Below are 27,897 nucleotides of genomic sequence, written 5' to 3' on the forward strand. Positions count from 1 at the left end.
TGTGTCAGTGTGTGTCAGTGTGAGTGTGAGTGTTGTGTGTGAGCATGTTGTGCAGGCCAAAGAAGAAACAACACCCCCTCCCCCCACCCAAGCCCAACAGAGCTCCTGGCTGCTCCATCTCCAGAACCCCTGCAGCTGCCCTTTTTTCTCCTTCTTGGTCTCGGGAGGCCTTTTCAGGCCTGGGAACCTTTCTTGTTTATCAGCTTGCTCTCGTCTTCCTCAGCTTCTCTCCTCCTCCTCTCTGGATTTTTCTCTCTGAGACAGGAAGCTGGGGGTGTTGACTCTGGATCTGGAAGGCTCCCAAAGCAGAATGAAGAGGGTCTCTTACACAAACACAATCCCAAGCTTCCCAGCCCAGCCCAGCTTTTGAGGGGTCCAGAGTCTGAAATGTGGCCCTGCCTCCTTCTCTCTCGGCTGGGAGATGATCGACTCTTCCCTGCTTTCTCTCTTGAGTTCCTTTCTTATGAAATGAAGATGAGTGCTTGGCTTCTTGGGATTCCACAGTGATTCTGTTGACTCATCCCCTAAGACCCTGCTTACACAACCCTCTCTGTTCAACACCAACTCTGGGGACTTCCCCTCCCTGCTGAAACCTCCCAGCCAGGCCTGCTCCACTTTCCCATAGTCTTACTGGTGACCCTTTGCTACCAATGAAAGAAAGAAACATAATATTATGAAAAACAACATGACTTCCTGTGAGCCAGGGAAGCCACACATTCCAAAGGACACACAAGTGAGGCCGATAGGCCTTTGGGTCCAAGCCTTTTACAAAAAAAGGTCAGGATGCTGGGGAAGGGCTGTCAAGGAATCCAAAAGGAGGATTTTCTTTTTCATTTGGTTACCTTTGCCAAAATTGACTGTATGGCCCCTACTCCTTTCCCTAAGAGCTTTGCTCCCATCAGGGATGACCCTGGACCTGAACTCCTCACTCCTCAAGCCTTTTGGCCAATCCCAATCCCCACACCCACCCCCACATCCAGGAAAAACTCTCTCCTTCCTCCAAACACTTGATCATTCATTCCATATCCATATGTTCCTGCTATGTGTTATGCCTGTCCTCCTCCTGTAGGTAAGGATGGGGTAGAGTTAATTCCAGCTGCTTGAAGCTATGCTCTGAGGACCGCTGTGACTGTTCTATCAGACTTGGGACTGAACTACCCATTGTTGATTTAGAAGGGGAGCTACTTGAAACAGATTTTCTGTACTCCCATTATTTAGAGCTCAATGATGATCATTCATCCATTCATTCATACCATTGGAACTCAAGGTTCATAAATGCTTCCAAGCTGCAAAGATTTTGAATCCAGATCTATATTTATCTATTGTCCAAAGACAAATCTTGTGGAGGTCACAGGGGCTTATCACTGAAGGGTTTATCACCAGGAGATGACCACACACAGTATTTTAAACCACTCGCATTTAAGATGACCTTTCACAAAAAATGTGGTGGTGTTGCCAGGGGCCTTTTCCCCTCAGTATTCCAAATAAAACCAGAGATTCAATCATACTGAACTAATCTTAGAAAAGGGCCTGGGGGGCAGATGTTACATAGATCAGATGTTAGAGGAAATGGCAACTTTTTCATGGGTCAAGGTCAATCATGGTTCTTTTTTTTTGCAAGCAATGGGGTTAAATGGCTTATCCAACATCACACAGTTAGGTAATTATTAAATGTCTAAGGTCACATTTGAACTCAGGTCCTCCTCACTTCAGCACTGACTCTATCCACTGTGTCACCTAGCTGCCCCAGTCATGGTTCTTGATACCATTTCCACTTTCTTTTTCTTTTTTTCTGGCTTTTGAAAGGCAATGGGGTTAAGTGACTTGCCCAAGGACACACAGCTAAGTAATTATTAAAAGTCTGAGGCCAAATTTGAACTCAAGTCTGCCTGACTCAAGGGCTGGTGCTCTTACCACTCCGTCACCTAGCTTCCCACCCAAGCTACTTCCATTTTCTAGACTTTTTAGAAGTATCACCATTCCAAAAGGCATTGGTAAGAGGCTGCTTGGTGCTCCTTCTGGTCTTTGGGGAGCCCAGCTTCTCACAACAGATTTAAGAGGGAAACATGATCGAGAAGAAGCAGGACAAACACTAGTAAATTCAAAGAAAAAAAATAAAGAACACACTACTAAGTTCCTCCATTTCATCCAGGACAGTACAAGAAGAGAGGCAGAAGACAGGAGGCACACCAGGGATGGGGAAGCTAGTTTTCTTCTGAGAGAAATCCTTCATCATCTGATTCTGAAGTCCTACAAAGATCAGGTCCCTTCACACAGCCACCAGCTTCCTTCACCTGATAGTACCTTCTCTCATGATATTTTCCCTTGAGATTCTCTCCTTTTACCCAACACATTTTGTCTTTTGTTACACTTATTTATACTTATATCAAGGCCCTCAATGATCAAGGTTGAGGAAAGGGAATGTATAATCTTTCATCTCCATCATTGTGTTTGCATGGGCTTGCAAACAGCAGGTGCCCAATAGATGCCTATTCAGTGACACTGACTCAAACCTCACATTTTCCTGGTATGGGTTCTGTGACAGACAACTCCTCTGAGTGGATTCTTGGAGGTCTCAGCCTTCTCAACACAATGCCCATTTTGGACTTGCCTAGGACACAGAGGAAGGGAGCCCATGTTAGATCTCTGCAGGTGCTAAAAATATAGAAAGGCATAAGAAGATGAAGAATACTGCCTAGAACTGGGTGGGAACAGATTGGATTAAGTGTAGGAAGGGTAAAATGACTTTAGGGAAGGGAGAAACTCATTTCTACCTTCCAGACTTTCTCAATTGAAGATGTTCAAAGAAGAATCTCTTTTCTCCTCAGGATTTTAAGATGATGTGTTCAGGTGTTGATGTCCTCTCACCAAACTCAGGGTGAGGTGTATGTGTTTTGAGGGGCTCCCTTCCATATTCTAAGTACAGAAGGCTAGGGGAGTCAGTCTGAACAGAAGACATAGGGAATTGGGGAGACAATAGGGAGGCTAAGGACATTTGATCCCCTTTCCAGTCTGAAGATCATGGTGGGGAGGGGTGGGGAGGTCTAAGAAGGAAAATGTCTGTCCTCTAGGGAGATAGCCCAGATAGGATCTGAGCAGAGATGCCAAGAACGCCAAGGAGACACCGGCTTGCAGAAAGCTCATCTATCCCCAGCAAAGTTTCTGGTGTGATCATTCTCAGAATAATGGATTCTGGAGACTTGTCTTCCAGTTGTGACTTTGGCTACTTATGGGACTCAGTTTCCTTTCACTTCAAATGAGGGGCTAAACAGTGTCTGGCAGACTGTAGGTGTTGGATAAATGTTTGATGATTTGACTAAACAGCTGCTAAGACTACCTGCAGCTCTAAAAGCTGAGATAAGGAAGAGTTTATAATTATAGAAGGCTTTAATGTTTGCAAATCATTCTGCTTGCTGTCTCATTTTGACCCTCAGAATAACTTCAGTAGGGAGGTGCAATTATTATCTCCATTTTACAGATAAAAATGGAAGCCTACAGAGCTCCAAGGACTTGTCCAGGCTCACCCAGGTAGCAAGATTGAGGCCAGAGTTGGACTCAAGCCTTTCTATAAGTGGAATTCAGTTCTTTGTACCACCTAGTACCACCTCAATGCCTAAATCACATTCATTCTCTTCATAATAATATAAAATACAGTATAATATACTATGGTTCAATCTATGTATATTTATATATAAAAATGTATCACCTCTATGTAGACATATTTATGTAGTTGATTATTAATATTTATCTGTATCTATATATGAAAGTATGAATCTCTCTTTCTGTCTTTTGTTTCTATCTCTGTCATCTGTCTCTGTCTCTTTCTGTTTCTCTGTCTGTGTGTTTCTCTCCATTCCTTTGTCTCCTCCTTTTCCTTCATTTCTGGGAATCTGACAAGCAAGACCCTATTTACAACAGGCCATTACCTCCCCAGGGGACAAACTGCATCACGGTTCCTATTCTGGCAAGGACACATACCCCAAAGGACAATGACAGATGCAGAAGAAGTGGGATGAGACATGAGCAGGGAAATGTTGAGGAAAGCATTTCTACAGCTTATATAAAAAAAGTAAAAGGGGGTAGAATCCTTGGGATGGCTGAGTTGATCAATTATTGTATTTGGAGTCAGGATGACCTGGGTTCAGAACTCTTCACTGACTCCTATGGTCTTCATGGGAATAAGAGAACAACAATACCCATAATATTTACCTCATTCATTTCTTGTGAGACCCAAATGTTAGAAATGATGTAGAGTACTTTGTAAGCATGAAAGTCCCAGAGTAATTTAAATCATTTTTTTAGTTTTTTTGCAAGGCAAATGGGGTTAAGTGACTTGCTCAAGGCCATACAGTAAGTAATTATTAAGTGTCTGAGTTTGGATTTGAACTCAGGTCCTCCTGACTCCAGAGCTGGTGCTCTATCCACTACGCCACCTAGCTGCCTCAATTTTAATCATTATGAATGATCTCTAAAGATCTTCCAATTCAGGTTGTAGAAGAAACAGAAAGTCAGAGTGGACAAGGATCTCCCAGGGGATCTACTACAACTTTTCGTTGCAGGAGAATTGCCTTCACATCCATTCCTCACCCCCAAAAATGATCATCTGGCTCCTGCTTGAGGAGCACCACTGATGAAGACCCCAGGATCTCCATTCGATATATGCCTATTTGCAATGACCCTGATCTTGAGTCTGAATCTTCAACATTTTTTCCCACAAATGTCATATTTATCACATAGGGTGGTTTCCTGGTCCCCCTCAAAGGTCTCTCAGTGCCTGCCCAGTTCTCATCATCAATGCTCATGACTGGGTTTAGCTTTAGCTTTCTATAAAACTCTAAGTCAATAAGTGTCTGCTATAATGATCCATAGTATATATTCTTAATGCATCCACATTAAGACCTGAACAACCCTGAAGAGAAAGCAAGGACAAGAGAAATTCACTTAATTAAGAGAGATTCTGGGGTTCCACCCAACACCAAAAGAAAGGCATCAAAGAGGAAAATCTACTTATTGGGGAAAAGGTTTTGATTGCTTGTCTTTTCACAAGAAGGAGGTTGGAAAAAGGAAGAAATATTTATTGAGTGGTTGGGAGCTAAGTGCAAAAATGGTGGAAAATGATGAACTTTGTGACTAAATTCCAAGCCTTGACTCCATCCCAAGTGTGATGTGGGATCCTGGTCAAGTCCCTTCCCCTCTTTGGGCCTCTTCTTTCTCAGCTGCAAAATGAAGTCATATTGGGCAGGAGCTAGCTAAACATTTCTGCCAGGTCCATGTGACTCAGGAGGCTCCAAGATGTAGCCAGCCAGCTGCATGATTGGATTGATTTTTTAGGGGAGGGGGTTGTTTTGTTTTTCCAGGTTTCCTCCCATGGTGATTTACGTAGTATTCTGGCTTATGTTTGGCACAGCCCACCATAGCTATTCTGGGTTTGGACCCCACAGTCACCATCGTGTCTTTTTCAATGTGTAAACTGACTTTCCAGCAAAAATTCAACCCAAGTTTTTAATCTAACATCCCAAGCTTTTACTCTAACAACCCACTGCTCAGGGTCGGAGAAGTGGGAAGCACATCTGTCTTCTCTGACAATGTATGGAAAGACCCCAGTTCCCATGGGGCTGTTTCCTGACCAAGTGAAGGCAAACACTACAGCGATTATTTCAAACAAAGAATTTCCTCTGATCATGGTCCCTGGAGAGCTGAAGGCCCAGCTCCCCTTGGAGCCAGACTTCTTCTGCCGCTGTGACATCAGGGCTGACTAAGGCAGAGAGAGTGCAGGCCAGTGGGAACCTTGACAGAGAAAACTCCTGCAATTCCCCTCCTGGAAGAGTGAAGATGGAGAGTCTGAAAAGTTCACACACAGATGATAAAGACCTCTCTGCTCCAAGAGGTGGTCCCTGGAATAAGCCAATTCTATGGCTCTGCCAGAGTCAAATTTTCTTTCCTCTCCCTCCTCAGTATGATTGATTTTTCACTCTCCCAAGGAATGTCTGAGAGTATTAGGACAGTTGGGGCTCAACTTGCTCATCTTTGGGATCCAGATCAGATGCCAGAAGTGTTCTGTTCCCTCTAATCACTGGGTTAAAGGATTGTGAGCTGCTAAGATCTCTGCCAGCTAGGTGAAATGAGAGGCCCTTGTCACATGTCTGGATAAGGATCAGGCCTAGGATTTCATTGGCAAGTCAGGAAACTCCCTCTCTTGGCCTAGGTTGGCATCCTAATCCCAAAGTGTCCTTCAGTTTGCCATTCTATCCCTGTGGCTTTCCCCACATGTGGCCTTTCCCTTTGATGACTTCCTCTTGGAGCCCCTGCTTTGTGGAGGGGCCCAGGTCAGTCCGCCTTCATTTCTCTGAGGCTCATTTCTGCCTTTCTAGACTTCCAAACCAAGGTCCCCATTCTGGACCCTTCTTTTTCCCTCCACCCTCAGCCCCAGCTTTTCAGATCTTTGCTTTGTGCTGTCTTTTGTCATTAGAACAGAAGTTATGAAGGCAGGAACTGCCTTTCTTTTTACTTATATTTAATCGCATTTTTCACTTCAGAGTTCAGCACAATGCCTGGCATACCACAAGAACTTAATAGATGCTTCCTTCCTTCCATGAATTGCTACTGATTCCTGGCCTCAGCTCCCTGTCCATCTGAAGGACCTGCCTGGGATTGCGCATACACTCATGGGTGGGATTCACCTATGTATGCACATGTGAACACACATGGATACATACATGGACACACGGTACACATGAGAAGACATGAATGCAATGCACACCTGCAGATACACAGGCCCAAAGACACAACACACACATGCACACACTATGGCTTTCATCCAGTTTTCCTTGTTTTTTTGATAGTGCTGAGGCATCAGTCCACTGAATCTCCATCAGGTTTAGTTGATGAAAGACCACTAGTTGGGTTTCCATCCTCCACATTTCCCTCCATTCTTTTCTTTTTCCTTCACAGTATGTCATATGTATCCTATGTGTTTTACAAAAAGGAGGCCTCCCCAAATTCTGCCTACAGGTGGGCCTTCCAGAATTCTATGGGAGATGGGAAAGATCTGGAAAACTTCATGTGAACACTGGTTGAGGATGGAGAAAGCATAGCTTAGATGATGCAGAGGGAAGAAGCTGAGTTCTTGGCATTGCTCTGAAGCAGAACTTTTCTGCAGCAGCTGGATTCTCACTGCTGCCTTGTTTGTGGCTGCCTGGGCAGGCTGGGAACATCCTGGTCTCCCTAAAGAACCCCTCTATTGTACTCCAGGAATCCTCTCTGTCCACCTACAACTGTACAGAAATAGATACTTTCCAAGTTCCCCCCCTTTCCTGCCTTGCAGGCACACATAGGTACATAATGATGATGATGATGATGATGATGATGATGTTTGTCCTTCATTCTCAAAGAAGAACATGACATTAGGGAGGTGCCACCATGACATGAATGTGAATTGGATTTGAGTGAGGGTGCAGGGGTCCAGCCTCCGTGGGGTCCTTGGAACCTGACAGGAGGGATAGAGTCGGCGAAATGAGTTGAGTCAACAAAGGGGTAAAGGCAAGAGCAGGTTGACTGACTGTCAGCTGCTTGGATTTATTTTTATAGTCTCAGAATCATGTATGCATCAAGCAAGCTAAGATCATTTCCTTGGTTATAAAAGTGTACAATTTTCATCATCAATCATATAATTCATGTGGTTAAAAGTTTTAATCATGTGATTACAAGTTTAATTAATAATCATATAGCTAATTGATTTTTTATTCCTACTCAGACCATGATGACATCAACCTATCTGTTACCTTGTTTATTACTACGTTGTATAATTGTTAATTCATTTAATGTTATTAAGTAATTCTTTTAATGGGAAGTTTTTTTTATATTTTCTGTGTAAGTAATGTTTTTCGATACACTTCCTTAACAATCTATAGTGAGGGTCTTTATGCTTGTCCACCCATCCATTAACTCTTACAATAACCAATTTTTCTTTTAGACCTTGGTGGTAGAAACCACAGTTTCTGTGACTTTTTTTATTCTTTTCCATGAAACTAAGGCTGCTGGAGTTCATATATTGGTCACCTGTACTAACTGTTTTCTCACCATCTTTTTCATATATTTCTGTGTATGATAAGGGGGGCAAAACTATTAATTTTCCTGGAATTCTATCTGACCCATCTTGTATCTATATTCCCTGTATATATTCTGACATCTCCTTAGAATTCCCAGTGTTGGGTTTTCCAGAGATTTCATAATGTTGAAGCCTTTTGTATGCCTCAGGAAGAGGTGGTCCTGTTAAATTTGGACAGAGTTTACAATCTGTTTTATTCAAGGAATTTTTCTGAAATCCTTCCTTTATAGTCATTCTACTATTAGGGTGAGTAAATACTGCAATCAATAATAGACCTATAAATATTGATATGCATGGAATCCCTATATATATTGAAGAAGGAAATGTTGTTCCATCAGGCAGTGTGACCGCCTTGAGTCTTCTTGCTGTGACTATGTCAAACAGCTTAGAGACCCTGGCTCCCAACATGAGGGGATGTTGTGTTGTCACCAACCTCACTTTCTCCTCCAGAGCCATCTGAGTCCAGTGACCAGATATGAATCAGGACAACTAGAGATGGCCTTGGATGCAGGGCAATCAGGATTAAGTGACTTACCCAAGGTCACACAACTAGTAAGAGTCAAATGTCTGAGACTGGATTCGAACTCTAGTCCTCCTGACTCCAAGGTGCCACCTAGCTGCCCTGTCTGTCACCTGATACCCTAAGGATAGCACCCTATTGACAATGATAATATACCTGATCTCAATCCTTCATCACTTCCTGATACCCTAAGGATAGCACCCTATTGACAATGATAATATACCTGATCTCAATCCTTCATCACTTCCCTAGTTCAGCGAATCTGAATCCTGTCTGTTACTATTCACTCCCTATTCTCTAGCCACCAGTGAAAGTTTATGTTACATAACCTTAACTGGATTCTCACCTATATTTCCCTGATTTTCTATCCCATTCTCCATAGCAGCTCTCCTGAGTCTTTTTATCCTTCCTCAAACCTCTTATGGCTCCTCCTTCCTCCACCTTCTCAGTTAAGGATCTTACTTCTTTTTCACTGGAAAAAAATTGAGGTTATCCACATAGAGCTCCATCTTCCTTTCCCCTTCTGCCACTATCTTCTACTTCAGCTCTATTTCACATTAAGAGATGCCCCTTCTCTTTGCCAAGGGGAGCCCTTCTACCTGCACAAATTATCCCATTCCATCCCATCTTCTATAGATTGCCTCCTCTGTCAGCCCCACTTTCATCTATCCTTAATCTCTCCATGACAACTGACTCCCCATTGCTTACGATACTGCCACTTCACAAAGCTTTCTTCTCTATAGCCCACAAACATCAACATATCTCCCTCATGCTCAAACAATCCTCACCTGATGCCTCCATCCCTGCTAGCTCTCAACCCAGATCTACTTTCTTTTGGGGCTAAATTCTTTAAGAAAGCTGTGTACAATAGATACCTCCATTTACCTTCTTTTCACTAATTCTTAACTCTGCAGTTTGACTTCCAACTTCCCCATTTAACTGAAGTAGTTCTCTCCAAAGTTATTAGCAACCTTTTAATTTCCTAACTAAATGAGCTTTTTTTTAACTCTTTCTCCTTTTTGACCTCCCTTGGTCTTTGACACTGTCAATCATTGTCTTCTCCTGGGTACTCTCTTCTCTCTAGACATTTAGTCTCTTCTGGTTCTCTTCCTGCCTATCAAACCACTCCTAAGTCTTTTTGCAGAATCTTCATCTGAGTTATACCCTTATCTCTCTCTCTCTCTATCACACACACACACACCAAGAGGGTCCTGGGCATTCTTCTCTCTTCCCTCTCTACTATTTTATTTGTTATCTCATGAGATCCCACAGTTTCAATGATCATCTCTATTCAGATGACTCTTTGGTCTTTTTTATTTAGCCATAATTTGTCTCCTCACTTCCATTTTCATGTCTCCAGCTGCCTGTTGGATATCTCAAGAAGGATGTCCCATAGACATCTTAAATCCAACATTTCTAAAACTTAATTCATTCTCTTTTCTTCCAAACCGTCCTCTCTTTCAAATCCTATTACTGTCAACGGCACCACTGTCCTCTCAGTCACTCAGATGGCCTAGGTACTGTCTTTGAGTCTTCACTCTCTTTCATTCCCCAACATATTTAATTAATTGTCATGTCTTGCCATTTCTATCTTCACAGCCTCTTTTGAGTATGTCTTCTTCTCTCCTCAGACACTGCCACCACTCTGATGTGGGTTCTTATCTCCTCATACTTAGCCTATCCCAACAACCACTGGAGGATCTGTCTGTTTTAAGTCTATCTGTCCCTTCTTCAACTGTTAAACTGATCTTAAATCTCTGGTCCTATCATTCAAACATTCTTTCTCCTCCTCCCCAACCAGTTCCATTCCAATGAACTCCATTGACTCCCTAAAATCTCCATGATCAAATAGCAAGCCCTCAAAACCATTCTGTACTGGCCCCTTCCCAATCTTTCTGGTCTCACATTTTATACCTCTGCCCACTCCCACCAGTATTCTGTGGTCCAGTGACACTGATCTCTTGGCTCTTCCTAACAGGACACCCCATCTTCATTTTTAGTGGTTGTCACCAGACTTGGAATGCCTGACTTCTCTTTTCCATATCTTGACTCTCCTGGCTTTCTTCATGTCTCTGCTCAAGTCTCACCTTCTGCAAGAAGCTTTTCATGAGCCAGAGGAAGCAAGGTAGCACAATGGCTAGAACACTTTAACCTTTGTCTGCCTCAGTTTCCTCATATGTGAAATGGGCTCTGACTCCTAGGGTGGTTGTGAAGATCAGATAAGATAATATTTTTAAAGTCCTTAGCATACCACTGAACCCTTTCTTAAAAGCTTGTCTCCTCTCTACCCCCCCAAGCTATTTCCTTTAATGACAGTTTCTTTCCCCTGTTATACTGGCCCCAGTTATACTGTCTATATTTTGCTTGCATGGGTGGTTGCCTGTTGTTTCTCCTATTAGAATGTGAGATCAGGTTACCTTGAAACCACCTCCAGTCCCTTTTTGATATCTCCAGTGCTTAGCCTAGAAGGTAGGGGAATCTTGACTTAACTCACTGGAGATGGAAATAAGAGTAGCTGTTTTCCATGAGATATTCAGTCTCCATAATATTTGCATATTCCTCAAGGAATAAGAAACATGAGCAAGGTTCACCATGAACTAAAAAGTGGCCAGTAAGGTAAAGAGAATATGGGATTCTTTGCTAATTTATTCTCTTACTTTCCACAGAAACAATTTTAAACCTCTTCCATTCCCCCTCCTCTCCTCCTCCCTTTTCCCTCTCCTCCTCTTCCCTTTCCCTCCCTCGCCCCTCTCCCCAATCTCTTTGTCAGGGACCTGGTTTGCTGCCATGAAATTAGACCATTGAGAGATGGATTAACTTTATCTTAACTCTTTTTTTTTTTTTTGGTTTTTGCAAAGCAAATGGGGTTAAGTGGCTTGCCCAAGACCACACAGCTAGGTAATTATTAAGTGTCTGAGGTCAAATTTGAACCCAGGTACTCCTGACTTCAGGGCCGGTGCTCTAATCCACTGTACCACCTAGCTGCCCCTTACCTTAACTCTTGAAAGTTTGTCACCTAACAAAATTGCACTACTGAAGATCCTCGGTGATATGGGAAAGACCTGACTCTAAAAGGTCAAGGTCTCCCATTGATCACTAACTGTCCTCATCTTACTATGTTAGATCACTGGGCTCACGTAGCTTAGTGAGAATGGCATCTTTATATAACTCCCCATCTCTTGATCAATCTTATGTGTAAGTCATAATGTCATAATATCATTTTCCTGATATCATGGTTTTCCATGAGATCAAAGGACAGCTTCTTTTGGAAAATTTGAGGCTATTCTTAGTAAGTTCTTTCTCCTTTCTCTTCATCTCAAAACACTTTGACATGGCCTCCCACTCTCCCATTCTTCAACTTGGTCTCAGAAGAAGAGGTGGTTCTTGTCCTTGTCTCTGTGTGCCCTTGGCCTCATCCCTTCCTGTCTTCTCTAGTGGATTTTTGTTCCTTCTCCTCCTCCTTACTAATTCTGCATTCTAGGCCTAAGCAGAGACAATAGTCACAACTGCCTGTCTATTTTCTTCTCTCCTACAGGAAACATCCTCAGTTTCCTTTCACCAATAATCATAGTGTGTTTTCTAGTCTCCTCTCCATCCTGCTTCCCCTCCAATGGATGCACCCCAGTTTGTCAAAAATAAAACAAGGCATTGAGGATTAAAAGATGATCACCCTCTTCCACACCTCCATTTTTGTTACCTTCAATTGAGTTATCCCTTTCTATGGCTGTGCTTAACTGAATCCATTCCCAAAGTACAGTCACTATCTTTAGAACAGCAAAATCCTCAGCAATTCAATGTAAATTAGGGCTGGTGGAGAAGGTATGGTTTTCTTCCAGAGGGCAAAATAAGAAGTGTCCCTGCTCTATTAGCCCTTGCAGAAAGAAGCTATTTATAGTATTCTTAGCAGGACTATGCATCTCCAAGTGGGGAACATCCCATTCTCAGACCCAAGACCCAGGCCTGTCTTGGAAGTTGGGCAAAGCTTCTATCTTGTCTTGGGTTTGTCAGGGCCCAGAGAAATGAATGTAGGTGGCATTTCTGTTCTCCCCTGAGAGGATAGAATGCTGAGAGTCTTCTGAAAAATGTAGCTAAGGGGATTCAAACTGGGTTTTTGTTCTGAAGCAGGATATGCAAAGGGAGGATGGTACAAAGTAGATACTGAGGTCAAGACAATCTTGATTCTGACACATGTAGTCCAATGAGTTTAGCCTAACCCCAGCTTAGAAAAAACACATTTCCCTACCTCTGACAATGAAAACAGTTACTGCAAACATAAATTCTATGTGGCACTTTAATTTTGTGAAGTGATTTATACATATAATTACCTCATTGTGGCCTTCCAATCATCTTGACAGGTAGGTCCCCATTTTTCAGAAGAGGAAACTAAGGATGAGAGAGATTGAGTGACTTTCCCAAGGTTATAAAGTTCCTAAAGAGCTGGGACATTTCAGATTTGGTTCAGTCTCAAATCTGAATCCAGATTTTCTCTCCCTAGGCTACCCAGCTGGTTTTTGGGGAGAGAGAATCCTAGATGGAGGGAGATCTTGCTGTTGGCAAGAAGATCACACTTGGGGTGGCTAGGTGGCCCAGTGGATAAAGCACCGGCCCTGGAGTCAGGAGTACCTGGGTTCAAATCTGGTCTCAGACACTTAATAATTACCTAGCTGTGTGGCCTTGGGCAAGCCACTTTACCCCATTTGCCTTGAAAAAACCTAAAAAAAAATCACACTTCCATATTTCCAGGACAACAATAGGCACAAGAGAAAATGGAAAGAGGAAGCAAGGAGGCAGCATTGTTAACAGTAAGAGTACCAGAGTTGTGAAAACTGATTTCAGGTCTTAGCTCTGACCCTAAGAACCATGTGGACCCTTGGGCAAGTTGCCCTAGCCCTCTAGGATATAGTTTCCTCCTGGACAATCATATTTGTACTACCAGTCTCCTAGGCTCTTAAGATTTCTGCTGCAACACCACCAAACTGGTTTGAGAGACTGGAAATAACTGGAAAAGGGTCTGACTATGGGAATGAACCTCGGGGAAGAAGAGACTTACAGGATAAACTGGGGAGAATTGTCTGAGTTTGGACAGGCTCTCAGGCACCAAGTTCAAATAGCACCAAAAAAGAAGGTGCGAAAACATTTACTTCTTACAAGTTGGCATTGGAACAATAGAATTCCACAATGCATACATTAAACACTTGTTGTATGCTATGCATTGTGCTAAGCACTGAAAATATGAATAGAAACTGAAAGAAAGATAGTATCTGTCTTCAAGGAGCTTATAGTATAATGGGTCAGAGTTGATGTTCCTTCATAAAGTAACACCTGATACCTCTTGGTGACTCAGCATATTTAACTATGAAAGGAGAATGGAACAGAGTATAAAGATAAAAGAAATACTAAAATAGAGAATGGTCCTTGTTTCTTTCTGAAGACACCACGGTGATGGACATTTAGGGGAGTTTGCCATCAATAGTGAAAGTGCTCAGTGGACACCCAGTTCTGATGCAGAGAATTGTCAATGTAGAAAAATTATAATCAGAAACAAATTCTGTAATCTTTCAATGCTGTTAAGGGTGTGGAAGGATCTTGAGATGTAAATTGACTCCTATTGTTTTTTTTTTGTTTGTTTAATGTAAAATTTGTATGCTGTCTCCTCATTTCCAACCTGTCTTCAACCCTCTACCTGGTCATGTAAGGGGGAGGGATTTCCCCTTTATCCCTCAGTACCCAGATGAGGGGCAAGACTATAAAACTGGCCTGGACCTGAGCTCAGGGCTGGTCCTTTTTCTCTCTGGCCTGGTCAGCTCTCTCTGACTGTCTTTATCCCTGCCTCTCTTTATCTTCCTCTCTCTGTCTCTATCTCTTTCTCTCAAGCAACCATGCCTAGCCTTTTGTTATTCACTCTGTCCTAAAGTGCTTGTTGAACCTTTGGGAGGAAAAGTTTTTTTTTTAGGTTTTTTTTTTTTTTGCAAGGCAAATGGGGTTAAGTGGCTTGCCCAAGGCCACACAGGAAGGTAATTTTAAATATCTGAGACCGGATTGGAACCCAGGTACTCCTGACTCCAAGGCCAGTGCTTTATCTACTAAGCCACCTAGCCGCCCCTAAATTTTTAATCTTTTTTTGTTTTTTAGGTTTTTGCAAGGCAAATGGGGTTAAGTGGCTTGCCCAAGGCCACACAGCTAGGTAATTATTAAGTGTCTGAGACCAGATTTGAACCCATGTACTCCTGACTCCAGGGCCGGTGCTTTATCCACTGCACCACCTAGCAGCCCGGGAGGAAAAGTTTTTTAACCAGTTTACTTTGCTATATTGTATGATAAAATCCTGAACAGTTACATCTCAGAGAATGTGTGATTTCATTCATCTTCTAGTGACCCTCATTTCTTGGTTACCCCAAAATTCTATCTTAAAGACCCCCAAAACCCCAGTGGCAACAGTTCCATCAAAAAATTTGGACCACGTGTGGGCCACAGATGATCTTAGCTGGCATCTCATTGAATCCTCTAATTTTAAGATCCCAGTTAACAAGGGAATTTTCTTAAAGACACATAGTGGCAGAACCTAGAATTCAGACTCAGGTTTTCTGTCTTTAAATCTAAAGGGTTTTTTTTTTTCCATTTTGTTGTACTGCCTTCGTGAATTAGATGTTCTTTACATGGACAAAATAGAGAGGAGGAGGAAGATGGCAGATGATGATTCATCTAGGTAGAATAAACCTGGTTGACTGGACAGAATTGAAGAGAAATAATGCATAGATGGATGCGAAATTGGAAGGAGATTTCTGGGAGATTGACCCAGGGATTTATTCTTGGTCAGGTGATCCTTAAAATTGTTATCATTTTCTTGACTGAAGACCCAAGGTGGCATGGTTATCAAATTTTCAGGAGATTGCTCCCCCCAGTGGGAAGCAACAACTTACATGATTAAACCTAGGTGGTTAGAAGATCTAATAAGATGATCTTTGATAGGAGTAAATGGCTTACACTCAGGTTACCACATAATCAACCTTGCCATTTGAAGAGGGGTAGGAATGATTAGAAATTTTAAGGCGGATCAGTAGAGTAATAAGGCTATCAATCAAGTTAATTTAATGTTAAGCTGCATTAAAAGAGGAACAGAATAAAAATTGGGTTGGTAGAATGTAAACTCTTTGAATGCAGGGACAGTTTCAATTTTGTATTTGACTTAGAAGTGCCTGACATTGCTACACATTAAGACAACATTGCAAGCTGACCAACTCTGATGGACGCAGCTCCTCTCAACAGTTCAAAGATCTAGGACAACCCAGGGAGACCTGCTATGGACAATGCCATCCATATCCAGAAGATAATGAAACAAGCCTATTTACTTGTTTAAAACCTTCTATTTTTCCTTCCTAGTCCATTGCTTTTTTTTCTTTTCCCTTAGTCCTAATTCCTCATACATAAAATGATTACTATATAAACATGTTAAACCTAAATGAACTTGTACACCTTTTACTAGACTATTCATCACTGAGGGGAGAAAGGTGGGAAAGGAAGGTATTTGAAAATTATGTAACTTAGAAATATGCAAGTAGATGAATGTTGAAAAATGTTCAAAACAGGTCATTGGAAAAATAAAATAAAATATCAATTAAAAAGAATTGTATGATATAATGTCACACATGTAAGCCAGTTATGTTAAATTGACCTGGGAAAGCCTGAGGCTCTGGGAAAGACCGATGGGGGGATATGTCAGTCAACTCTGGCCACCAGATTGTTGGAAGTGCATTGATGAGCTGGAGAGCATCCAGCTTGAGGTGAACCACCTCAAAGTCATGGGCTATGTGGGGATTAGTTGGAGGAAGGAGGGACCTTAAACCTGGAAAAGAGAAGATCTACAGGATCTAGGATAACTGTTTCTAATTAAATAAACAACATGGTTGTTTAGTGGGTTCAGTTTATCCCCAGACTATTAAGAGCAATGGGAGAAAATCACAAAGAGGCCAATTTTGACTTGATTTCAGGGAAAATGTTCTAACATTTTGACCTGTCTTAAAATAGAAAGGTTTGCCTTGGGAGAGGGAAGTGATGAGATCCTGTCCCTTGAAGGTTCCTGAACAAAAGCTCAGTGGTTCCTCATTGAGGGTATTTTAAAAGGAAATATGGATTGAGCAATGGATTGGATTATGTACCAGTTTAAGTGGTTATCTTCAGTAATAGAGAACTGGGTCTACAGTCAGGAAAACTGGAGTTCAAGTCTAGTCTGATGCATTTAATATGTGTAATATTGGGAAAGTCACTATCTTCTGTTTGCCTGTAAAATGGGCACAATAATAACAACCCTTAGCTCATAGATTGTGAGGAGGAAATGAGAAAATATTTGTTAGTTATTACTGTTAATTTTATATACATTCTACAGGGCAGCTAGGTGCTGCTGTTGACAGAGCACTGGCCTTGGATTCAGGAGGACCTGAGTTCAAATCCTGAAACTTACTAGCTGTGTGACCATAGGCAAGTCACTCACTCTGATTGCCCCATATCCAAGACCATCTCCAGTCATCCTGATTCACATCTGGCCACTGGACCCAGATGGCTCTGGAGAAGAAAGTGAGGCTGGTGATTTAGCACAGCACCCCCTCACTCAAATCCAATTCATGTGCTTGTCATGACATCACCCCCTGATGTCATGACCTTCTTCAAGAACCAAGGACAAACATCCCTACCATAAGTTTTTATGGTCTTTTACAACTTGGAATTTCACATAAAAACCATGGGATCCTTTCCAAACATATCTCATAATGTCATTTCACAACCAGGATGAAAGAATGCTCAATCCACCAACAATATATACTAGAACCCAAACCAAGCTTGAAGCTTGCAAATTGATCATGCAAACAGTTGCTTATCTCTTATATATAAACTGACTCACATTGGGAAGGTTTTCAAGGCTCATGACTCAGGAATGACTTTGTCCATGCATGGGTCTTACCTTTTTTTCTCGAAGAGTGACTTGCCCCACACAAAGTTCCCCAGTGGTCACAGGAGGTGTTCCATGTTCAAAGGTTATGCCCTCTCTGGAGCCAGCATCTGTGGGATGCTTGTTTTGAGAGATACTGTGGGAGTGGGTGACACCACTTTTGTCCTGAGGATGGAGAAAACAGGGAGGCTCCCTCAAGCAGATCTCAGAGTCTTCAGGTTGCAGATGTGTCCTCCCAGGACAGTGAGAGGCAGAGATCCCTTCCTGAAGGGCCTCACCAGCAAGCCTCTCATTCCTGTCTTTGATGGTGTCAGCACATTTCCTTCTTTGCTGAGCAATTACAGCTGAATGGAGCAACTGTTTCTCAGGCAGAATTTCGTTTGCACTCAGAGTCTCTGAGAAATCTGCTTTGGGTGACTGTCTGACTCGATTTACCCTGAGGTCACTGCCAAGCTCTCCGGTCTCCCCATTGGGATCCCAGTCTTCTTTTTTTCTACTTTCCTCCATAAGACTAGACTCCTTACTAGGTTCACCAGCTATCCCCAAGGCCCCCAAAGAGCGTGACAACTCCTGATCTTCCTCAGAGTCTGGTGGTTTATTTACAAAGGTAGCTGTTCCATTCAGTGTCCATTGCCCTGCTGTTTCCCTGTCTTTGCTTGTCCAATGGGTCCCAGCAGCCAATTTCATCTCTGTATCACTCTCATCAGACACATGGACCAGAGTTTCTGTGCTGGCCTCCAGGGAAAGGAGACCCTCCTCCCCATCACAAATGTCATTTCCAAATTCCCTTGGAACATTTCTTAGGAGCTGCTCAGAGCAGTTGGCCAGCTCTGAGGCCTGGCAGCAATCTGGCAAGGATGCCCACCTCTGCTGGTGGCCCCCAGGCCGAGCTCCTTCCTTGTTCATGCCTGTGTGCAAGCTATCAGCTACCAGCCCATGGTGGCATGTTGGGGTCGGGGCATCTGGATGAAGGAGCAATCCCATCCGCTGGGTGACATGTTCCTCCCAGCTTCGCTTCCTGATTGCCACAGACATGTCCCTGAAGTCCCCCAGGGGACCCTGGATTTTTTTAATCCAAGGGGCATCCAAGAAAGTGTGGTTAGGTCATACAAGGCATCAGAAGACAAGAGAAATTCTCCTCATTTTCATATCTGTAAGAAAGAAAAAGACTTAGGGCCACATGCACATTCAAGGATTAAATAAATCTTGAAGTTTGGGAGCAGTTAAATCCCAGTAGATGTTAGCTGGGAGAAGTATTTTAACAAAGAACAAAAGAAAGCAAACCACACAACATTTCAAATGAGAGGCAGCATGGTTCGATGGATAGGGAGCCTGAAAAACTTGGGTTCAACTCCTACCTCAGATACACATTGACTGTATAACCTTCAGAAAGTCATTTAATCCTTCCATAGTCTATGCAGTTCACAGTAAAGATGCTAGTATACATTGATAGAGGGAGTTTCCTTATGTTATTTATACAAATACAATCATAGCTCCAGGACTAATTTGTACACTTCTCTTAGATATTTTCAATAGCTTTGAAACACAAAAACACACAAACTCACACTAACACACACACACACAGTATGACAGCTTAGAGACCCTGCCTTTCTAATTAGTCTCTTTAGTCTCTAATTAGTCCAATTAGTTTCAGGGAAGCAGGAAACCCCAAAGCAGGGACACTTTCCTGTGGGGACAGATGTGCACCAGTTCTGGGCTCCTTGGGCTGAGTTCATGTTGCTGAGATCATGGAGGCAGAAGAGGGTGTACTCACTCACAGCCAGGGGATGTGATAGAGATGTTGATTCTATAAAGGACACGGAAAAGGTACGATCATTGGTGTGGAAGAAAACCAAGAGAGAAGTGTCTTGAAAAACCAAGAGGTGAGAAATTCTGAGGAGAGGGTGATTGTCGGTGTCAAAAGGTTTCAAATGAAGGAGGAAATGGTCAGAGTTGACAACTAAGAGCCTCAATCTGAGCAAGAGGCATTCCAAGGACAGAAGTAAGATGACAAGGATTAAGAAAAAACCAAGAGGAGATGGAGAAGACAATGTGTGTAAGAGATTTTTCCTCTCCCCAGGAGTTTGGTGGAGAAAGAAAGGAGAGGCAGAGAGCAATATTTTGAAGAGATGGGAGGAACTATGGAGACTTGTTTAGGAATGGAGGAGAAAGGTTTGTTTATCAGGAGTAGGGAAGAAATGAGTAGAGAGGGAGAGACTGATAATTAGAGAGTGAAGGCGCCTAATTTTGGTGGTAATCTGCTGGAGAAGACTGGAGAGGCCAGGTTCAGGGGCACCTGGGTGGGAGATTGGTGTGGTGATGAGAAAGATCACCTCTTCCTACACAGGAATAAATAGTAAGAAAGGAGGAGGAGGCAGTGTCAAAGTGTTGAATGTTATAGAGAAGGGGAGAAGAGGGAAATGGGGATAAAGGGTCTCTTATTTTCTCGGTAAAGGAGGAATAGAGATGCTCTCAGTTTGAGTAAGGGGTGGAAGGAAGAGAAGATCTGGAGTTGTCACTGGGGGGAAACTATAGGTGTGGAATGAAGCATTAGGAAAAACAGTTTGCTTTGCCTAATTGAATTTCTATGTGATAAGGACCAGTTCTGTTGAGAAATCAAGAGACAGGGACAGTTGATAGCAATGTAAAAAAAAATCAATAATATATTTATTTAAAATATCAATAATTTCCCATAACAAAAAATTCCTACCCCTTTTTTAGGTTTTTTTCAAGGCAGTGGGGTTAAGTAGCTTGCCCAAGGCCACACAGCTAGGTAATTATTAAGTGTCTGAGGCTGGATTTGAGCTCAGGTACTCCTGCCCCACCTAGCCGCCCCTTAAATTTCCCTTTCTCAGGAGTCAGATTCAATTTTTGAGATTTGATGTTGGGACAAGAGGGAGGAGTTTTTATTTTTATCGCTTCCACCACATCCAAAGGATGTATGTGGAAACTACCCAAGATCGAATCCTGATTCCTCATGGCCATGAAATACTATATCCAAGCACAAAGAATTAGCTGGGACATGTGCTTTCTCTATAAAATTTGACAAGGGGCCCTTTTAAGCAACACTCAGTCATATGGTCATGTAGCTATTCTTTTTTATTAATTTTTATTTTTCCCCAATTACATGGAAATATAGTTTTCAACATTCATTTTTTTTTTTGGTAAGATTTTGAGTTCCATGTTTTTCTCACTTTCTCTTTTCCCTCCCTCCTCCCTATGACTGTGAGTATTCTGATATAGGTTACATATGAAGAATCAAGTTAAACACATTTCTATATTAGTTGTGTTATTAAAAAAAGTAAAAACAAAAGGGAAAAATCATGAGAAAGAAAAAAACATACAACAAATTTCAAAAAATTAAAATTGCTAGCTTTGCTCTTCATTCAGACTCTATAATTGCTTCTCTGGATGTGGATAGTATTTCCCAACGCAAGTCCTTTAGAACATCAAAATGGATCATCACTAATGTGTACATTGTTTACTTCATGCAGCATCAGTTCAAGCAAATCCTTCCAAACTTTTCTGAAGTCCTACCCCTCATGATTTCTTACTGAACAAAAGTGCTCCATCACATTCATATACCACAGTTTGTTCAGTCGTTTCCCAATTGATGGCATCCCCTCAATTTTCAATTTCCAATTCTTTGCCACTATAAAAAGAGCTGCTTTCCCCTTTTTTTTTATGATCTCTTTCAGATACAGACCTAGTAAGGATATTGATGGATTAAAGCTATGCACAGTTTTATTGCCCTTTGGCTGTAATTCCAAATTACTCTCCAGAAAGACTGAATTAGTTCACAATTCTACCAACAATGCATTGGTGTCCCAGTTTTCTCACATCCCCTCCAATATTGATCACTTTCTTTTTTCGTCATATTGCTGCATCTGATAGGTGTGAATGGTACCTCCAAGCTGTTTTAATTTGCATTTCTCTAATCAATAATGATTTATTATTATAATTATTATAATGTTTCATTATATATCACACTTTATTATATATTACATAATATTATTATAATTAAATATAATATTTAACATTATTATAGTCATGTGACTATAGATAGCTTGAATTTCTTCATCTGAAAACTGCCTGTTCACATCAGTTTATCAATTGGGGAATGACTTGTATGAATATAAATCTGACTCAGTTCTCTATATATTTTAGAAATGAGTCCTTTATCAGAAACACTATCTGTGAAAATTGTTTCTCAGCTTTCCAAGTCCTTTCTAATCTTGGTTGCATGGATTTGTTTGGGCAAAACCTTTTTAATTTAATGTAATTAAAATAATCCTTTTCTCATTTTTATAATAGTTGTTATCTCTTGTTTGGTGATAAACCCTTTTCCTCTCCCTAGATGGGACAGAGAAACTTTGCTTCTTTTTCTAATTGGCTTATGGTATTACCCTCTAGGTCTAAAAAGTGTACCTTTTGGACTTTATTTTGGTATATAGGATGGAATTTTTGGTTTATGTCTAGTCTCTGTTATACTAATTTCAATTTTCCCAGCAGTTTTTGTCAAACAGCGAATTCTTATCTCAGAAGTTGGAGTCTTTGGGTTTATCAAACAGTAGATCTATGGTTTCTTCTGTACCTGATCCATTCCTCTGAATGACTACTCTATTTCTTAGCCATTACCAGATGACTACTATAATATAATTTAGATCTGGTATGGCTAAGCTACCTTCCTTTGCATTTTTTCATTAATTCCCTTGATATTCTTGACTTTTTGTTTCATCAGATGAATTTTGTTACTATTTTTCTAGCTCTATAAAGTTTTTTTTTGTAGTTTGACTGGTATAGCCCCGAATAAATAGGTTAATTTGGGGAGAATTGTCATTTTTATTATATTAGCTTGACCATTAGGTGAGCAACTGACATTTTTCCATTGTTTAGATCTGACTTTATTTTTGTGAAAAATGTTTTGTAATTATATTCATATAGTTTCTGGATTTGTCTTGGCAGGTAGACTCCCAAGTATTTTGTTGTCCACAGTAACTTTTAAGTGGAATTTTTGTTTCTATCTCTTGCTGCTAGACTTTGTTGGTAATATAGAGAAACGTTGATGATTTATGTGGGTTTATTTTATATCCTGTAACTTTGTTAATGGTGTTAATTGTTTCACATAAATTTTTTAGTTCTCTCAGATTTATTTTTTAGGTTTTTGCAAGACAATGGGGTTAAGTGGCTTGCCCAAGGCCACACAACTAGGTAATTATTAAGTGTCTGAGGCTGGATTTGAACTCAGGTCCTCCTGACTCCAGGGCCGGTGCCCTATCCACTGCAATACCTAGCCATCCCTCTCTAGGATTTTCTAATAATTTTCTATCATATCATCTGCAAAGAATGAGAGACTTGCCTCCTCACTGCCCATTCTAATTCCTTCAATTTCTTTTACTTCTCTTATTGCCACAGTGAACATTTCTAATACAATATTGAAGAATTGTGGTGATAATGGGCATCTTTGTTTCACTCCTGGTCTTATTGGGAATGCTTCTAGCTCATTCCTATTTATTGTAGCTATTTTTATGGCTAGTATTGTTATGCTAATTAGACAGATGTGGAAGGGAGGTTCTAAGAGTGATGGGGTCCCCAATCCCAGGGTTTCTGGAAAAGGTCATGGTCACAGAGCTGGGAACCTCTCCCTGGGCCTCAGTGTCCACATTTGTCCTCTGAGGAGGTTGACAAGGTCCCTCATTCAGTTCTCCATCCTCTGATGTCATGGTTAAATCCTCTCAACCTTGACGTGGTTTGTTCAGCATGTTCCAACCTGGCCCTGTTTTTTCCTGGGGAGGGGCTAGTCACCAGGAAAAAGTCTTGTTTAATGATGCTTTAATATCTATTGGAATTAGGTGATAGCACCCCTCTACCCCAGCAGCGATTGAGCAGCTATGAATATGCCGCTTCTCTTTTTGGAATCTCAGTTTTCTTCTCCACAGCACCCCTCCCCACCATGGGGCCATGGCCTTACTGGGAGCACAGGTGAAACTCTCCTTTGGAGCCAGGTAGGGAAGGAAGAGGCAGAACCCGAAGAGAGCCGCTCCAACAGGTTGGGTCCTCTGGCCCCAGGGTTTCTGGGAAGCGCTGCCCAGATCTTTCTAGACTGACAAGAAGGTTGGACTATGGTGCAAAGATGGCCTCTTTTTTTCACCTCTAAGAGGTCCTGACAGATGCTGAGATGGTGTGGGCAGCCCACAGCCTTCTTGGTCCCATAGGCACCACCTGGGATGACCACTGAATTACAAAGGGGCCCAGACTTTTCATCACCTGCTATTGCTTCATCAGGAGCTCACTGGAGAATCTGAGGTTCCTAAAAGACCTGGGCCTACATCCATGGTTCTGGCTTCCTGGGTCAAAAATGCTAAGCACACCCATTTCCTATTCCCTTTTCATCAGTCCTGTATTGGGGTTCTGGATTGGGGGCCACTGTGGTAGTCAAGACCCATCAATAAAGGGGAGGGGAGTGTGGAAGCCCCACCTCTGTCTCTGTTTAGAGTAAACTGGACCTTGAAGGGACCTCAAGTCATAGTGGGGAGGGGGTGGATGGGAAGAATGTCAGAGCCTTTTGTTCCAGTGAGGTGAGCCCCTTCCCTGGGTTGTGCTAAGGTACCAATGGACACATTTGGGGTTGCTTTGATGACTTTTCAAATGCCTTCTCCCTCCAGACCTCTGCATTTCATCTGACTCAGAATGAAGTCATTGCTGAGACTTCCCTGGGGACCCTGGGGTGTCAGCCCTTCCTGAGTGAGGCCATACTATCCTAGGACTTAGGAGGGGGAGGGATTGGGGCTCCTTTGTGTGAATATATTCTCAGACTCCAGAATTTTAGTGGAGATGAGACTTGGGGACTGCTGAGATCAAGGCACCCCAAACCTTCCCAGCCCATCCCAGCCCCTGGCAGTCAGTGAGGAAATGCTTCGTTCCAAGGTTAGAATCGGTATGGGTAACTGGAGTCACAACCCCCCATCCCAGAGGGCATACCATGCCCAGGGATCTCATGGTGAATGGTTAATTACCAACTCTCTCTCGGAAGGAAAAATCCAATTATGAGATATTTTAAAGTTTAATCTGCATGTTGATATTTTTCTCCTTCACTTTCTTAAGTCTGAACAATCAACAAGGAAATGAACTGGGTCTGAATTTGTAGCATTTCTGAGGTGTCACTACAAACACTAAAATTTAGTAGTCAGTTTTCTAGTCTGAGCAGGCTCCCACACATTTCTGTATGTACCCCACCTTCTGTTGAGTTTAGATACCCTTCCAGTCTCCTTCCCTTGGCATGGTTGGTCTCTGGAGACCTTTCCATGTCTCTCCTGGAGCTTCCCTCTGAAACCCCTTCCTGCTGCCTGCTTGGGGCAACCTGCAAGTTCTGAAGGAGCATCGGGGGATCAGGGTGGGAAGGGCCAAAGATGGGGATAACCGGGGTGAACAGGGATGGGTTACCATTCCTCTTAAATATTCCTCAAGAGAGCAAACAACCTTATAAATCCAATTTAAATAATGCTAAAATAATCCTCCTTCTCTTTCAGTTGGGAACTAAAGAGCCCAGAAAGGACATTAGGTGGTCACTCTTACATGTCTGGTGCGTTTGCTGAGAACCAGGCCTGTTTTAAGTGCTAGCCCCCTCCTTCTACAGATGAGGTTTGGAGAAAGCAATAGACTTACCCAGGGTCACCTGGCTAGTAAGGATCTCTTTGAACTGGCTTTCAGTCTCTAAGCCTGGTGTCTTCCCTGCCCGCTCACCCCCTCCAGGTGATCTGGAGGAAGGAAAGGGCTGGGTCAGCTCAAGGTCTGCATTAGTAGGGCTGTGTGCCTCTTGGGCAAACCCCCAGGAAAGATGTTTCCTGGTAGGGTGCAGGAGGGGAGGGGTCCGTCGTTTCTCTTGCTGGGTAAGAGTTGGGCAGAGGCTGCCCTGGTCTGATTCTCCTTCTTTGTCATGACTTCAGTGAACTGCATCAGGAAGGCCTAGCCAACCAGAACTGGCTCCAAGCTGGGCCTGCTGATGAGGAGAAGGAAATTCAAAGAAAAATCCCACAATCCTTGCAGTTCCCAAGGTCCTCCTCGCCCATCTTAAAGATCTCCAGGGAAAGAGATGCTAGGGGTCCTTCCTGACTCATCCCCACTACTACTGACCACTCAGCTGGGAACTAGCTGGAAGCCCAAGAAAGAGAGCGATGGAAAGCAAGGAAATGGGGCCAGGTGAAAGGGGCCGACTGAGGGTCAAGACAGGAGAGAAGGGAGGGAAGCAGGGCACGGGGCGGGGGGGGTTGGTGTCAAATCCCAGAGACTGCCACTTGTGAGTCTCTAGGTCTCCTTTTTCTGTCAGAATTATTGGCTGCTGTTTTATTGACTTCTTCCTTACACCAGTCTCTGTCCCTTCTGACACATCAGTCTCCCATGTCATCAACAACTTCAGTCCCTCTGATCTTCCTCAGTCTTTAGCCCAATTCAGTAATGAATGGCAGTGGTCATCCATCTACCAGCCCCACAACTGAATTTGCTTCAGGCCAAAGCTTCCTTCTGACAACTGTGGTTTGGCTTAGATTTAGTTGGGATGCACACATTCAAGGAGGGTCCCAGCACTGTTATCTTGCAGTCCATCTCAGGAGCAGGCAGTGAGAACCAAGCACCCTGGAAGCCACCCCTGGTGGGCCCCACAGAACTTGGGCTCAGGTCCCTGCCAGGAGGCTCATCCGCCTAAAACAGGGGCCACCTGTTTGCTGTTGCAACTCTGGTGGACAAAGGACACTGTGACATTGGGACTGCAGGCCGGGCTTCAAATCACACTGCCAGCACTTGCCAGATGCATCTCTGAACCTCAAGATGCTGTCTAGCTGAGGAGATGCAGACAGCCCATAGACCCAAAGGGCTGGGAGACCTTGACATTTTTTTTTTTAGATTTTTGCAAGGCAAATGGGGTTAAGTGGCTTGCCCAAGGCCACACAGCTAGGTAATTATTAAGTGTCTGAGACCGGATTTGAAACCAGGTAATCCTGACTCCAAGGCCGGTGCTTTATCTACTACCCTACCTAGTCGCCCCAGACCTTAACATTCAACACAATTCAGTGACACCTCTTTGTCCCTGGGGATCCATCATTTGATAGAGACCAAGATGGGGCCTTCAAGGGGAAGAGAGGGGAAGAGTTGCTTCTCTACTTTTGTTCTCTCTTAATCCCTGATTCTTTACTCTGACAGATGACAAAGCTGGCCTTCTGACCTTTGGTGACAGGCTCCCCTTGGGGCATCTGCCCAGTCCGGAGTCAAGGTGAGCACTACCTCTATCACTATGGCATCACCAGCTGGGAAATAGACTGGCCAATGGTGGCTCAGCCATGGGCAGAGAGGAGCAGAGTTGGCAGTCTAGGGGCCAGTCTTCTTACATCTTCCACTTCCTGAAGGAAACACTAATGGAACATGGGCCACCATGTAGAGCTCTTCCATTCAGGCACCAGGTGATTTTCTTTGTCTAGCCCTTAGCACAGAGCCTGAGACATAGGAAACAATGGCTGACTGAACATGAAGACTGACAAGGGTGAAGACAGGCAGTGTTTTATAGAGCAAAGAGCATGGTGTCTGGGCTAAGAGGGCTCAGATCAATTCAAGACATTTCCTCTCCCTATGATTTGGTTTCCTTTGGCCTTTGGTTTCCTCAATGGCCTTTCACCCCTTTTCAGTTCTTAGTCTATGATCCTATGTCTCCATGACCATTCCCTCCAATGGCAGAAACCCATCTGTTCCAAATCATCTTGGGTGAATCTTGTCCACATTTTCTGATTGTGGAGGGCCACTCAGTGTGTTGGAAGCTTTCCTCTCTATGTCCTAACATTACAAGGATGCAAGTGGTCAATCCCTCATTCCTCCTTTTTGCCATGAAAGCTGCCCATCTTCCCTTCCTCTCCATGTCCTCCTTCACTACTGTTCTTTTTGGAATTGCTCCTTGGTTCTATGTGGAGGAGGCTCCCATCCAACTCTCCATGTCTCTGCTGCCTTCTGAATGATTCATTTTTAGTCTTTTGGACACTGTTTGGTTCCATATCTCAAAATCATTAACAGGAACTGGCAGAATATGTGCATTGAGAGTTGGTCCTTTATTTCTGGGAGAAGATCTAAATCATCAAAGGAAGTTTGTGCTTCCCTAAAGGCAATCTAGCTCACTTTCATCACCTCTTTAATCCTAGGTTCATTGTGCTGGTGCCAAATACACACACATATCAATGAACTGACCCTATATATGGGATGTCTATCCAACTTAGCCTTATTAGGGCAAGAGACATTCTTCTTCCCCACAGAATTTCATGTGTGGGTGGCTAGACCAAACCTATTAGTGTG

At 42.8% G+C, this 27,897-nt stretch overlaps 1 protein-coding gene across 3 annotated transcripts in view; it reads right to left on the reverse strand.

Moving 5' to 3' along the window:
- Positions 1-27,897, reverse strand: part of DLC1 (DLC1 Rho GTPase activating protein) — a 221,154-nt gene that overhangs the window by 180,306 nt on the left and 12,951 nt on the right. For all 3 annotated transcript variants that reach the window (XM_074228165.1, XM_074228166.1, XM_074228164.1), the window contains one exon: positions 17,581-18,719. In XM_074228165.1, coding sequence (XP_074084266.1) covers positions 17,581-18,603 — 1,023 coding nt within the window. In that variant the 5' untranslated portion in view covers positions 18,604-18,719. The remainder of the gene's footprint in view (positions 1-17,580; positions 18,720-27,897) is intronic.

Source organism: Macrotis lagotis, chromosome 3 (genome assembly GCF_037893015.1).
Source record: "Macrotis lagotis isolate mMagLag1 chromosome 3, bilby.v1.9.chrom.fasta, whole genome shotgun sequence".
Lineage (NCBI taxonomy): Eukaryota > Metazoa > Chordata > Mammalia > Peramelemorphia > Peramelidae > Macrotis > Macrotis lagotis.